A 14,558-nucleotide genomic window follows, 5' to 3' on the forward strand; every position below is an offset into this window, starting at 1 on the left:
GTTTTTTGAGTGACTTTGCAAAAATGGGACTTAGGATACCTAAAGAGAATATTTCTCCAGCGCAAAAATTTCATTTTGGAGGAGTCGGAGTCGGTGGAATTTTACCGACTCCGACTCCTCTAGTCCATGAATTGGCCTCGACTCCGACTCCGACTCCCCAGCCCTGGTGGACAGTAAAAAGGATATTGGATGTTTTTGGTAGACTTGACAGAAGCATACAGTACTTTCATATTCCAATTCATAGGGATTCAAAGAAACTCCGTCAGATTGTGAACAAATCAAAGGTTTTCCAATTCAAGTTCCTGTGTTTTGGTCTCAGGACAGCTCCCCATCTTCATTAGAATGATGGTTCCCATCTCAAAATGGCTGAGCTTTCTGGGAATCAGACTTCTTTTGTACCTGGATGACTGACTATTTTTTAACTTTTCATTGTAAAAGATTTGGGTTAAAAAATTTTGGTTATTCAGGTTGCTGGAAAGGTTGGGAGTCCTGGTGAATTTGAATGTCTGTTGATTCCAACTCAAAGGATTCTATAATTGGGAATGATAATAGCAACAGTTCGTTTTAGGGGTTTTCCATCGAAGAAGATAATTCAGTCTTCCATCATTTGTTTAAAAGTTCAAGTGAATGAAGTCTTTCATTCCTATTCAGATGTGGGTGAGACTACTTGGGCTTCTGTAGAGAAGTTTGTGTTTATGGGTCAGCTATAGATGAGGGATTTTCAGTTTCATCTACAGTATATCTTAATTGGCGCAGGGTTTTTGATCTAGACATACTACCCCCAGAGAGTTATGGGGTCCTTTGACTGGTCAGACAGTACTGCATTGGGTCCTTCTCTCTGGTTACGGTTCTTTCTCTTTGCCTACACATATGCCGAATAGTCTGGCCTATTCTTTACAGATTCTCCTCTGTCCTCATACACTTGACAACACTGAGATTACTAAACAATTCTCCTTCGCTCAAGGGGTTAAATACTCCACTGTATTTGTTCAATGGCTACTTTCCTCTTGGTAAGGGTAGAAGAGACACTTTAGCTATGGTAAGCAGCTCTTCTAGGAGAACACTCCAAAATCAAACCATTGTTCTCTAGTCTTGGGTAGTGCCATAGCCTCTGTACCATGGTCTTCCACTGTCTTGGGTTGGAGTTCTCTTGCTTGAGGCTACACTCAGGCACACTATTCTATCTGATTTCTCTTCCTCTTGTTTTGTTACAGTTTTTATAGTTTATATAGGAAATATTTATTTTAATGTTACTTTTCTTAAATTATTATATTTTTCCTTATTTTCTTTCCTCACTGGGCTATTTTCCCTGTTGGGTACCCTGGGCTTATAGCATTCTGCTTTTCCAACTAGGGTTGTAGCTTAGCAATTAATAATAATAATAATTTGTCAACCAGTGATGCAGAACCAACTTCAGCTAATGAAATGGTGTGACAATTTTAGTCTTTTAATCCAGGGATTGTCCTTAGAAGTGAGGGTTACAGATATCTCTCTCTCTTCACAAATGCTTCCCATGAGGGATGGAGTCCAGCCATGGATTATCTTCATCTGTCAGTGGAGTAGTTGAGGAAAGAATAATTTCCTGGAACTCTTTGTAGTGTTTAAGTCCCTTTAGCCTCAAGAGTTGCAGATGATTGGAAAGTGTGTGGCAGTGTTTTCAGATAACACAACAGCATTGCTTATATTTGGAAACAGTTTGGAATCCTTGTTCCTTCTGCCTCAATTTATTCTAGAAAAATTTAATATTATAGCAGACTAGTCAAGCAGCAAATAACAGATTCTCTCAAACAAATGGCCTCTAAATCCATTAATGTGTGTATGGATGTAGAATTAATGGGTAAGACCAAATGTGAGCATATATGCAACATTGCTTAACAAGAATATAAAGGTCTTGTGCTCGCCAGTTCCAGATCCTTTAGCATGGAATATGGATTCCTTGTTATAAGACTGGTCAGATGTGGGTCTGTATGCTTTTCCTTTGTTCTCCATGATTCGAGCTGTGATAAACATTCAGAATATCTGCGTACAGCAGGATGACTAATGGCAGCATTTTGGCGTGAAATAGTATGTTTTATAGACCTGTGTCCTCTGTTGTTGAAATGTCCAAGGTTGTTACCTTACAAGACCAGTCTTCTCAGACAGCCTATTTTGAGGTCAGTGCACCCAAACCCATACTCACTACATCTATTCACATAGAGACTGTCCACTGTATTCGCCAAGATAAAAGGTTTTCAAGGTCTTCTATATTGTCTGTCGCAGTTCCATAATGCAGTAAAAAGATAATTTGGATCAGGCAATGGAATGTTTATTTTGATATGGTGCACATTGAGGAATGTTTCACTAACTAGAACTTTTTTTATGAAAGAAAATTTTTTATTGTGGCTATTAAGGGTTAAAGATCCATGCTGAATACCCTACTGAAGCATCTAGATATAGACTTACTTGTGTCGGGTATTATTGTAGATGTATTTAGGTCTAGATATTGACAAACCTTCGGTTATCGGAATTATTTATTGGAATCTTGATGCAGTTTTACAGTATTTAAAGGCTTCCCTTTTTAAACCTTTGGAAGACCATTTGGTTGATCTCACAGATAAAACTCTTTTCCCTTTAGCTTTAGCATTGGCTAAACGTATTAGTGAATTGTAAGTTCTTTCTTATAATGTAGGTTTTGGAAAGATGATGATGATTTTGTCTCCCTACCTATATTCCGAGCAAAAAATTATTTTATGACAAGATTTGCCTCAAATTTTTCACATTCCCTCTCTGGAGAAGAAAGTTGGTGATGCATCAGTGATTAGATTTCTCTATCTTCTGAGAGCTCTCAAGTATTATCTAGACAAAACTAAAAACATTTGGGGAAAGATTTCTAATTTGTTTTGTCGGACTAGAATTTATGATCATCCTCTTTTCAAAAATGCTATGTCGTTTCTCATTTAGGGTTTAGTCACTGAGGCACCCAGGGGTTTGGATCCAAATCGGAGGAAAACTTTGTGAGTGTAATAATATTAGAAATACAGTTACCTGTTAATCTCGGTATGAATCTTTCTTTGGAAAGGATCTTAGTAGTAGCTCAATGGTGTACCAGGTTGGTACACCATTCCACGTTCACCGACTTTGGCAAAATGAAACTTTTCCTTTTACTCTTAGGTTTTATTCCTTGTATGATGCATTATATCCTGACTCCTTTAATTCTTTAGGTTGGCGAAAGGGAAACACTCGCCTTTATCTCCTTGGAATTAGACTTCCCTGATTTTTGTAGGATTCAGAGTGCCTCTAAGAGGAAGTCTGTTTCTGTCTGAGTACACTGATCTGTCAGCAGACATACGCGAGCAACACACATCCTAGTGAGTGCTTGGTTATTCAATGTTATCGGCCTCACTTATTGGAAACAGTCGAATCACTTTTAGCTATTATGGGAGGTTTGCTCAACTAGTGTAAGCTAGCCTTTCACTTGAGAGGTATGCTTTACCATAATCTCCCTCTGAGGTTACCAAAACCTCCGGGGTTTCTCGGTGGATGCAATTGCCACCACGATCTGCTGTTCTAGCCTCGCAGTCTTTATATCTTGATAGCTTAGAAGCGCAGTCTTGTTCCAACGCGAGAGCGCTCTAGTTCTTCAGAGCTCCCTGAAGATCTTGGCAAGCGATTTTAAAGGGGCTGATTGTACCAAAGGTGATTCCTTTCACCTGAGAGTTTCGCTTGTACAAGCAATCTCTCAACGCTTCGCGTCTCAGGCAAGTAAAATTATCTAAGCTCTCAGTGAGCCTGGCTAGCAGTGCCAAGGTGAAAATCATTTGCTTCAAGCAAAAGAAGCAAATGATTTTTCAACGTCTCGTAGCCCAAGCATGCAACGCAATCCAAGCTCGCAACGAGCCTGGATCACGACACCAGGATGAAACTATCCTTTCACCTTAGGGTTTTGCTTGAAGCAACCGATCTCTTAACGTCTTGCATTATGAGCCAGGTACATGACTCGATCTAAGGTCTCTGCGAGCCTGGATTGTGGTGCCAAAGGTAAAACATATCCTTTCACTCGAGAGTTTTGCTTGAAACAAGCAATCTCTCGATGCCTCACGTCTAGCTCGCGATGTAAGCCTGGATTGTAGTGCCAAAGGTGAAAGTTATTCGTTCACCTTACAGTTTGATTGAAACAAGCACTATCTCAGTGCCATGTGATGTAGACTTGTGAAGCAATCCAGGTGCGTGATGCGATTCAAACTCTCAGCACAATCCAGGCTCACAGCGAGCCTTGATCGTGAAGCTGTGACTGCTCATGCTCTTCTGAGCCTGCTTCACCTGTTAGGGTAGAGTGCATGAGCCAGGTTTATACAGCTGCGGCAGCTTGCGATCCTGTGTGGTCTTGCGATTCTGTCGTGTCTTACACTCGGCGTTCATTTAAGGTAATTGTAGAGTGCTTGCTCTCTCTTGAATGCTCTTTCAATTAGTGACTGTCTTACTAGGCCCTTAACAAGCATGAGGCACTGACATTACTCTAAAACCTACGAGTATGAGCTCAAGAGTATGTTTTCTTAACTAGAAACCTGTGTGCCTGCATTAGTTATTTGTATGCTTTTATGCGTACATTATCCGATGTTCACATTTTAAGTGTTTAGGGGAACGAATTCTTACTAATCTCTCTCTCCCTCTCCCTCTTTCGTAAGATTACACTAAAACTCTTAGGCATGCCTGTAAAGACCCAAATTTTTTTCGTCGGGTCAACTCAGAGATTCAGAATTCTGATATGTTAGGGAAATACAAATTGCTTTAGATTTGTAATATTTTTCTTTTTTTATGAATGCCTGATTACGATCATGCAGTTGACTCTATCTTATATAAAACATCAAGAATTCAGACTTGCTTTTGTGAAACACTTGCCTTCCCAGAGTAAAGAAGCATTAGATTGCAGCTCCTCTCTAGTTCAGTGGTAACTCGTTTGTCTAGCATTTGCATGTTGTCTTCGCTTGCATTCAGTTTTCCTGAAAAACTTTTTACATTGAGGCCTTTGTATGAGCTATTGTTCATACATTTAATTTATTTGTCTCAGGAAGGTAGTTAGTCAGCTGTTGACAGTCAAACTAAAAAATCTGGACCATTTTCTTTTGTTCTTTAGGAGATTTATTGGATACTACTACTGGTTTTTTCTCTTCCATTGGAAGAAATATAGTTATACTGCCCTTTCGAAGAAACTACAATAGCTAAGCACTGTTGTGTTTTCTCTTTTACAATCCATGATTGTGATCTGTTGGCTCTTTCCACTCCTGGACATAGTGAGTAAACGTTGGAACGATACCCTGAGCAAGCAACTTTGGAACGTTTCCACGCAACTGATGATGCAAACATTTTCAGAACGTTTCCACTTTTGCTTGTTATCACTGATCTGTTTAGCAATTGTTTGCTGTTCAGTAGTTCATTTTCTCTAGTTCACTCTCCCAGTAGAGCTATATTTGATGAACTATAAGGGGTTTACACATCCTTAAGAGAGTAGCACTACATAATCAAAAGTTCGTAAATTGCAGCTCTTTGCTCAAGTGGTTGTTAAGGATTTGAAGGGTTTTATATTTCCTCTTCAGTAGAGCTGTCCATGCTCATACAGAGTTTTGAACAGGAAGTAGGAAGTGAAACCACCTTTGTGGAACATGGCCATAGATCTCTGTTCCCGGGGGGAACACTTACGAACAGTTACATCGGGCTTCGGACCATGATCTAATTTGAAAAATGATTTTTGTTCTCACTCTAATCTCCACTAAGAGGGCTAATGAATTGCATGGTCTCTCCTACGACATTGCATATTGAAGGTAAAGGGACAAGTTTCGTTTCGCTTCGTCCCTGAGTATGTTGGTAAGACTCAAAATCCGGCAGTTTCCTACCATGGGTTCAGTTCCTTCCAGACTCCAAGTCTTCAGAAGGTAACCAATGATACTAATCAGCTTCTTTTGTGTCGTGTGAGAACGCTAAGGCGCTACTTAACCGTACTCGAGGAGCTTGCCTACAGATCAAGCACCTGATTATCTGCGCAGCCAGGGTCAAGAAGAGGCTAATGAGGAACACCACCTCGTTGATCAGGGAGGTCATAGACCATACCATTAATCGTTCCTTTCTTCGGCAGCAAGGGGTATGAAGCAGAACTCAACACTTCAGGGTCATAAGATCGTTTTCTAGGATGTAGGTACTACAAGCGGGTACAACCTACCTTCACTGCCCATGGCCGGCAAGACCTAACTCAGAGGTCCCTAGATATGTTTTCGATAGGGCCTGTTCTAGCTGCACAGCAAGTGGTATATCTTAGCTCCTCACAGGACTATTAGCAGTGTTGGTCTGGGATGAATGAAAAGGAATAACTGGCCTTTTCTTTTCTTCATCACAGCATCTGAAGACCCTGTCAGCTGGAACATCTTGACTGTAGGTATGCCCAATGTTGCTTGTAGGGTCAAAAGTTTCAGCCAGTTGAAGGGACTTTCACCCTCTGAAGAGTGAGTCTCCTATGTAAAGAATGTAAGGTTTGTATTTTGTGAAGTAAAAATTACAAATTTGGAAGTAATTTGTATTTTTCCTAACAAAACAAACCTTTAGTTCTTTTTACATGCTTTACCTTCCATCACCTGCCCCCAAAGTCCTGGCTGCAGACAAAGAGAAGGTATGAGTGAATGGGGGTGGGGACAGTGCTTCTTCTGCTACCACTAATAACAAATGGGATGGTTCTTGACACCTCATTAAAGGTTTTATAGCCATATGCCAGGTAGTAGGTTGGCCAGGGCACCAGCCACCTGTTGAGATACTACCACTAGAGTGTTATGGGGTTCTTTGACTGGTCAGACAGTACTACATTGGATCCTTCTCTCTGGTTACTGTTCTTTTTCCCTTTGCCTACACACACCGAATAGTCTGGCCTATTCTTTACATAGTCTCCTCAGTCCTCATACACCTGACAACACTGAGATTACCAAACAATTCTTCTTTACCCAAGGCATTACTGCACTGTAATTGTTCAGTGGCCACTTTCCTCTTGGTAAGGGTAGAAAAGAGACTTTAGCTATGGTAAGCAGCTCTTCAAGGAGGACACTCCAAAATCAAAGCAATGTTCTCTAGTCTTAGGTAGTGCCATAACCTCTGTACCATGGTCTTCCACTGTCTTGGGTTAGAGTTCTCTTGCTTGAGGGTACACTCGGGCACACTATTCTATCTTATTTATTTTCCTCTTGTTTTGTTAAAAGTTTTCTTAGTTTATATAAGAGATACAGTATTTATTTTAATGTTTGTTACCGGTCTTAAAATATTTTATTTTTCCTTGTATCCTTTCCTCACTGGGCAATTTTCCCTGTTGGAGCCCATAGGATAATGGCATCCTTCTTTTCCAACTAGTGTTGTAGCTTAGTAATTAATAATAATGATAATATGCTAGCTTGCACTGATTTCATCTTCTATGTATAGAACTACAGGTTTTTATTGCCATGAAAAATACAAATACTTTCAAATTTGTCATTTTTTTATTAAGATTTCTAGGCTATAAGCTGTGGGAAATGTAGTGTAAATAAATTTTTTTGTTTAAACTTCATAAATTATAGCATTAGGTTTTCTTTGTAAAAATCATGATAAAGGGTTTTTACATGATTTCCAGTGGGGATGTATTTGGCAACCAATATGGAAGCTCGAGTTATAACAAACATTGTTTAGTTTATTTTTGGTTACCAAGTAAATACTGTAGACTAAGAGATGAGTCCCAGGTGCTTAATAGAGTTTGTTATTTTAAAACTTTGTATTCTTTTATCTCCACCAGGGAGATTCATAGAAATAAATGGAATGCTTATAATAAGATTTATTTCTGTAATCTCCTGATGTTCATATACATGTCCCTTCTTCCCTCACTGACTTGTGATGTCAAGAGGATAGTGATTTAGTTTTGGCTTTGAATCTGAAAAGACAAAAGAATTGTAGGTCATACTCATGTTGAGGGTAGTTAATTGCCATTAACCGCCAGATTTTCACTTGTAAGGAAAGAAAATAGAATATTTTTAGTTTTAGAGTAAACGTTGGTATTAAACCAAGTTTTGAGAGAGAAGCTCGGTGGTCATTAGGTGAGTATAGAAATAATAAATTTTGGTGCTTAAACTCCATTTTTGTATATTACAACATTTCATTTATTGTACTAAGGTATACCAGGAAGTACACTAATTGTATCTTAAATCTTCAGGTTTTAAGATTGTTGGTTTAATTTGGTGCACACAATGCGAGTCTGCCATCTTTTTGTAATCCATGGTCTATCTACAATTTTTCTTATCACACTTTATTAATTTCTTGAATTTTTTTGTGCTGTGTATTATACTATAGTATAATTATGTTAAATTTTGTTTGCAGATTACATTTTTGTGATTTCAGATACCCTTTTGGCTATTTGTGTTCTGAGTATGACTTTTTTTCCTATACTTTGATACACTGTATAATGCTATATAGGCAACATACTGTATGTGTTATCCTTTAAGGATTTTGGTAATTATGAGTATGATTTTTTATTCTTTCAGTCAATTTTGTTCAAATTTTCTAAATGTATAGGCTACTAAGGCAATATGGTGTTTATAAAATAGGCATGCTTAATCAAATGACATTTGTATTGATGTCAGAACTATAATGGGATTTTTTATTACAAAGTAGTGGTGTAATGTATTAAAGTATTATATTTTCAAATTTTTACATTTTATGAAGCCAGGTACATACCGTAATCCTTGAAAAATTTTGAAATATATTCAGTTTGTATTACTTATTTTTGTAATCCATTTCAGCTTTTTGTTCGTTTTTAATCTGCTATTTTCAAAAGCATAATTTTATGAAATACCGTAGACTACAATTGTCTTTATTTTTTAATGCAGCCTGGGGAGCACAAGATTTCTTAAAGTTGCCAAATGCAAATCATGGGAGGGACCAGTTGTGGTCAAGGTATTTGTTATTCATGATCCATCCATTCAGCTCTCGACACACAAGCAGCTTATTGAAGATATTCAAGTGAAGCTCAGTACAGCTGCAAATTGTCTTCAGTTTCATAGCCTAAAGGTAAGATTGCTTATAGGTTAAACTAACAATAATTTGAGTTTCCTTGTTTAGCAGATGGGATTTGATATTAATGTATGCTTTCATTTTGTTTTAAAGTTGCTTGTAAGTATACAGTTTTTCATCAAAGAGGGGACAATGACAGTTTTTTCATACTGGTATAGTGTTCTTATTACTTTGAGCATTGTTATTAACTCTATTATTAAGCATTACAGTACTGGAATGTTTACAGTATCCCCCTCATCACTAGGTTTATGTGATTTACTTATGATAGATTGCAACAGTAGTTGACATGTTGAAAATGCAGATATAGAAGATCAAACACATTAACTAAGGGATGATTAAGCAAATATATTACTGCTTTGGAAAATAATGGATTTAAAGTACTTTCTATTTTCACAGACAATTGCCATATTATGCTTAGGTATCATTTTGTTATGAATGAAATTTCTGCTAAGTACACTATGTGTAATTTAATAGATAATTTTGTCATTTAGGAGTGTGAGTAATACTTTTCAATTAGGATTAGACTGGCGTTTGGATCAAGTAAATATTCAATTTGCCATTGTTATGGTAGGTCTTCATTGTTTATGCCCAATTGAATATTTACAAAAATGCTTTAATAATTCGCAATTATCTTTTTAAAGATATGGTGTTTTAAAATGGAATAATTTTGTGTGCTTAAACTAGTCAGTCATCTGACAAAAATCAATGCCTGTAGTTTTGCGCACACACACACATGAGAGAGAGAGAGAGAGAGAGAGAGAGAGAGAGAGAGAGAGAGAGAGACACATGAACTTTTATTTAGTTGGTAACACGGTTCTTTGTACCATAAAAAATTGAACCTGTGGAGATAGAACCCATGACACTGGTGAAGTCTGGGACTCGGTGGTCCCGGGTTTTGCTCAATATCTCTAGACAGAATAAGAATCAAAAGCAATAAAAAGGTCTCATCATATTTGAAAACAATCTTAACGACAATGATAACAAAAGCAACATGTACACAAATATATATAAAGCAATTCATAGAACTCTAAAGACAAAATGTCAGATAAAATAGGTCAACATGGCCGAGCGGGCACAACAAGCAATGCCAAGTAATCTCTGGGCTAACCACTTCAACTGAAAAGAGGACAGTAACAATGGTCTCAAAACTGAATATCCTACAGGAAGGTATTATAAAGAGAAACAAATAGGGAAAAGCAACCTCTGGATAAACCACTAGCCATTCATGGTCTTTCTACAGTAATAAGCCTACACCATTTTTAAAGAACAATAAGAAAACAGATAGAATAGTGTGCCTGAATGTGCCCTCAAGCAAGATCATGGTATAAAGGGTATGGCACTACCCATGAGTAGAGAACAATGGTTTGATTTTGAAGTGTCCTCATAGTAGAGCTGCTTACCATAACTAGAGTCTTCTACCCTTACCAAGTGGAAAGAAGGTACTGAACAATTACAGTGCAGTAGTTAACCCCTTTAAGTGAAAATGAATTGTCTGGTCAGCTTAGTGTTGTTAGGTGTATGAGGGAAGAGGATAATGTGTAAGGAATAGGCCAGACTATTCGGTGTATGTGTAGGCAAAGGAAAAATTACCCTTAACCAGGGAGGGAAAGAATGTAGTAGGCCTACTATCTGGTGAGTCAAAGGACCCAGTAATACGGGGGGTAGTATCTCAATGGGTGGTGGGTGCCTTGGCCAACCTACTACCTGTTATTTATTTGTACTGTCACTCAATACAAACCAACACTATATATAAGGGATATTGCTTTCGGCAAAGCTGGAAGACGAGCCATTAGATTTTTAACGAGGATTAGAGGTGTGTGGGGGGGGTGGTAGCTACCCCTTCCACTCTCACACCTGGGTTGAGAACCCACTTTGCCTATGGTTCGGGTGGAGAACGGACGTTACTGCTTTTCCCCCTCACCACTGTTGACTTGCCATTACCTACTGATCTTTTGTTTTGTTTTTTCTTTTTAGTGTGTGTGTGCTCTCTTCTTGGCCGTCTTCATGTGGACGTGCCCAGGATCTGAGGGCTGCTCCTGTGGGACCTTTATGTCGTCCTTTGATATGGACCCGCATCGGTTATGTCCCGCTTGCAGAGGGTGGCGTAGTGATAAGGACACCGGCCCTGAATGCCGGTAGTGGTCTGCCTCATAGTGGGAGGAGTTTGGGCGCCGGCGGAAGGAGGCTAAAAGGGATTCTTTGCCTTTGGGCTCTTCCTCAAAGTCAAAGAAAACCAAGGGTTCTTCTTCCACCCCCTAACCTCACCCCTAAGCTCCTATTCTGTCAGTTTCCTCCGGGGAACTGGCGAACAGAAGCGTAGACCGTTTAACCCCAGGTCAAACTCGGTCCTAGAGGGACGGTGCTGCTTCCACTAGCTCCTTTTCTGAAGTGTTTCAGGCGTGGCCTTCCCTTTGCTTAACTGGCCCACCTTTGAAGAGGGCCCTTTTCCACTTCCTTCAGCTTGGTGCAGATAGGAAGCGGTCATTGTCTTCTTCCAAGGTGGATCCTTTGTCTCTGCTGAGTGTCAGCTTTCTTGACCCTGAGGTGCCATCTGCATTGTCTTCTGACTACTCCCGCTTTGCCTCTTCTGGTGTTGCTGTCTCTGTTGCCGAAGATTGTGCTTCCCCCTTTGCTGAGCAGACTCTTCCTTCGGGGATGGAGCAAAGTCCGAGGCAAGTCGCTCCTGCTGGTGGGCATCTCTCTCACTCGTGAAAGAAATCCCCCCTAGAGACACCCATCTGGAGATCTTCCAGAAATCTTCATGCTGAGCAGTCCACCCCTGTGGAGGATTGCCATCAGCGAGCTCGCAGAGTTCGTAGTCGTCCTCATCGCCGCAGATGCTCTCCCTCGCATTTGGCTGAGAGATCTCTTTGGCTCTCCTCAATCATCCACTGGACGATCCCCTTTGGAGGATTATCACTCACCAGGACCTCACTACTTGACCTCGTCACCTTGAGCGCAGCTCTCACCTCGAGATCGTCAGCTTGATGAGTCGTCAGCCTTGTCGACAACCTGCGGGTTCAGACCCTCACCTGCCTTATCAGATTCTCCCCGGAGTTGCCGTTCGCCAGCCTTGTGGCATTCGCCCATCCAATGTCACTCTCCATCGTCTCGCCACCGAACAGCTGTTCGTCGTTTGCCGGCGACCATAGAATCGCCGATTCTCCTTCTGCTCGTTGAGTGCCTGTAGCACTCCGACTGTCCAAAGTCCCCTAGCCTCTTGTCACGTACCTGTAACTGGTCAACCACTGGCTGTTCTTCATTCTCAGGATTCTCGCTGATCGCCAACGGTTTTCCGCTCACCAGCTCACTGTCGATCACTAGCTGCTCGTCATTCTCCGACAGCCCGCTGTTCGCCAACGACTCGCTGATTTCCTAAGACTAAGCATTCGCTAGTTAACCGGTATTCTCCTGTTTGCCGTTCGCCAACTACGAGCCGTTCACTAGCAGCTTGTCAATCGAAAACTGGTCGTCACTCTCCGGTGACTCGCCGCTTGCCATTTCCTAAGCATTTGCCAACCAGCAATCATTCGCCAGACCGACAGTGCTTGCTAGATACTAAGCGATCTCCAACCAGCCAGCATTCGCCAAAACGCTGTCGTTCACCAGAACGCTGTTGTTTGCCAGAACGTTGTTCGTTCGCTAGAATGCCATTGTTCTCCCGAATGTCGTCCTTCGCCAGAGAGGAGACAGTATTCCAGGCACACTCCTTTGCGAGCTTCTTGTCTCTCGCTGGGTATCGTCACTCGCCATCCCGCCGTTCAGCCCCGCCTCGTAGAGGTTCATTCTCTCGTTTTCCGGCCCCCTAGAGACACCCATCCAGAGATCTTTCAGAAATCTTCATGCTGAGCAGTCCACCCCTGTGGAGGATTGCCATCAGCGAGCTCGCAGAGTTCGTAGTCATTCTCATCGCCGTCGATGCTCTCCCTCGCATTTGGCTGAGAGATCTCTTTGGCTCTCCTCAATCATCCGCTGGATGGGCCCCTTTGGAGGATTATCACTCGCCAGGACCTCACTGCTCGCCCTCGTCACCTTGAGCGCAGCTCTCACTTCGAGATCGTCAGCTTGGCGAGTCGTCAGCCTCGTCGACAACCTGTGGGTTCAGACCCTCACCTGCCTTATCAGATTCTCCCCGGAGTTGCTGTTTGCCAGCCTTGTGGCATTCGCCGATCCAACGCCACTCTCCATCGTCTCGCCACCGAACAGCTGTTCGTGGTTGGCTGGCAACCATAGAATCGCCAGATTCTCCTTCTGCTCGTTGAGTTCCCGTAGCTTTCTTTTCTCCAACTGTTCAGAGTCCCCCAGTCTCTCGTCACGTACCTGTAACTCGTCAACCATTGACTTTTCTCCATTCTCTAGATTCTCGCTGATCGCTAACTGTTTGCTGCTCACCAGCTCACTGTTGATCGCTAGCTGCTTGTCATTCACCTTCTGTTCGCCATTCGCCAACTACGAGCCTTTCACAAGCAGCTCATCAATCGTTAACTGCTCATCACTCTCCGGTGACTCGCTACTTGCCATTTCCTAAGTGTTTGCCAATCAGCAATCATTCGCCAGACCGACAGTGCTGGCCAGTTACTAAGCAATCTCCAACCAGCCAGCATTCGCCTAAATGCCGTCGTTCACCAGAACGCTGTTGTTTGCCAGAACGTCGTTCGTTCGCTAGAATGCAGTTTTTCTCCAGAATGTCGTCGTTTGCCAGAGAGGAGACAGTATTCCAGGCACACTCCTTTGCGAGCTTCTTGTCTCTCGCTGGACATTGTCACTCGCTGGACATTGTCACTCGCCATCCCACCATTCGCCCCCCCCCCTCGTAGAGGTTCATTCTCTCATTCTCCGGCCCACAAGTGCCGACCATCACGTTCTCTTAGGAGAACATCACAGGTGACTTCCGACTTTCAACGATATCTCCTTCAGGAAAACCCAACATTCAAGGATTCCAAGGAACCAGCAGACCAACCAGTTCCTTTCCCCCGTAAGGTGGAACCTACAAATTTATAGCCATCTGCTTCTTCTGTCCGGTCGTCGATTAATCCAGGTAGGACTGTTCCTCCTTTTCAGAAACACTTGGCTTTAATTCTCTCAGGGGAACTTTCTGCCAGCGCCACCATGGGACAGGAACCGTGGTTCAACACCCTGGTTAGGGCCGTTCACCAGGCCTTTGTAGGAGGTGTTCTTCCCGATCTACCATCCAGTACACCCAGGATTCCGCTGGAAAAGTCATCCTCTCCTTCACCGGACCCAATGTGGAAATCCACAGTTCCTCCTCCTTAAGAACCCTTTGCTTCTTCAATCTCTCCCCTGAAGAGGAAGTGCAGAGTACCTGAATGGCTGGACTCACCTAGGATCAAGCTAACACCGGTACAAACATCTAAGCAAAGGCTCAGGATTGTTTTGCCCCCTCCTCCCTGAGTAGGCTTGCACCCCCTTTCAGCTAGCCAAGAGTCTCTTTCTCTTAGAGAAGAGTCTCTAGTGGATGCTTTCCGCCCCTCTCCCATTGAGGTGGTCCC

General features: G+C 41.8%; 1 protein-coding gene across 4 annotated transcripts in view; it reads left to right on the forward strand.

Annotated features, from left to right (window-relative positions):
• Positions 1 to 14,558, forward strand: part of Vps15 (vacuolar protein sorting 15) — a 796,097-nt gene that overhangs the window by 606,730 nt on the left and 174,809 nt on the right. For all 4 annotated transcript variants that reach the window (XM_068387739.1, XM_068387743.1, XM_068387753.1 and 1 more), the window contains one exon: positions 8,865 to 9,045. In XM_068387739.1, the coding sequence (XP_068243840.1) occupies positions 8,865 to 9,045 (181 nt within the window). The remainder of the gene's footprint in view (positions 1 to 8,864; positions 9,046 to 14,558) is intronic.

Source organism: Palaemon carinicauda, chromosome 1 (genome assembly GCF_036898095.1).
Source record: "Palaemon carinicauda isolate YSFRI2023 chromosome 1, ASM3689809v2, whole genome shotgun sequence".
Classification (NCBI taxonomy): Eukaryota; Metazoa; Arthropoda; class Malacostraca; order Decapoda; family Palaemonidae; genus Palaemon; species Palaemon carinicauda.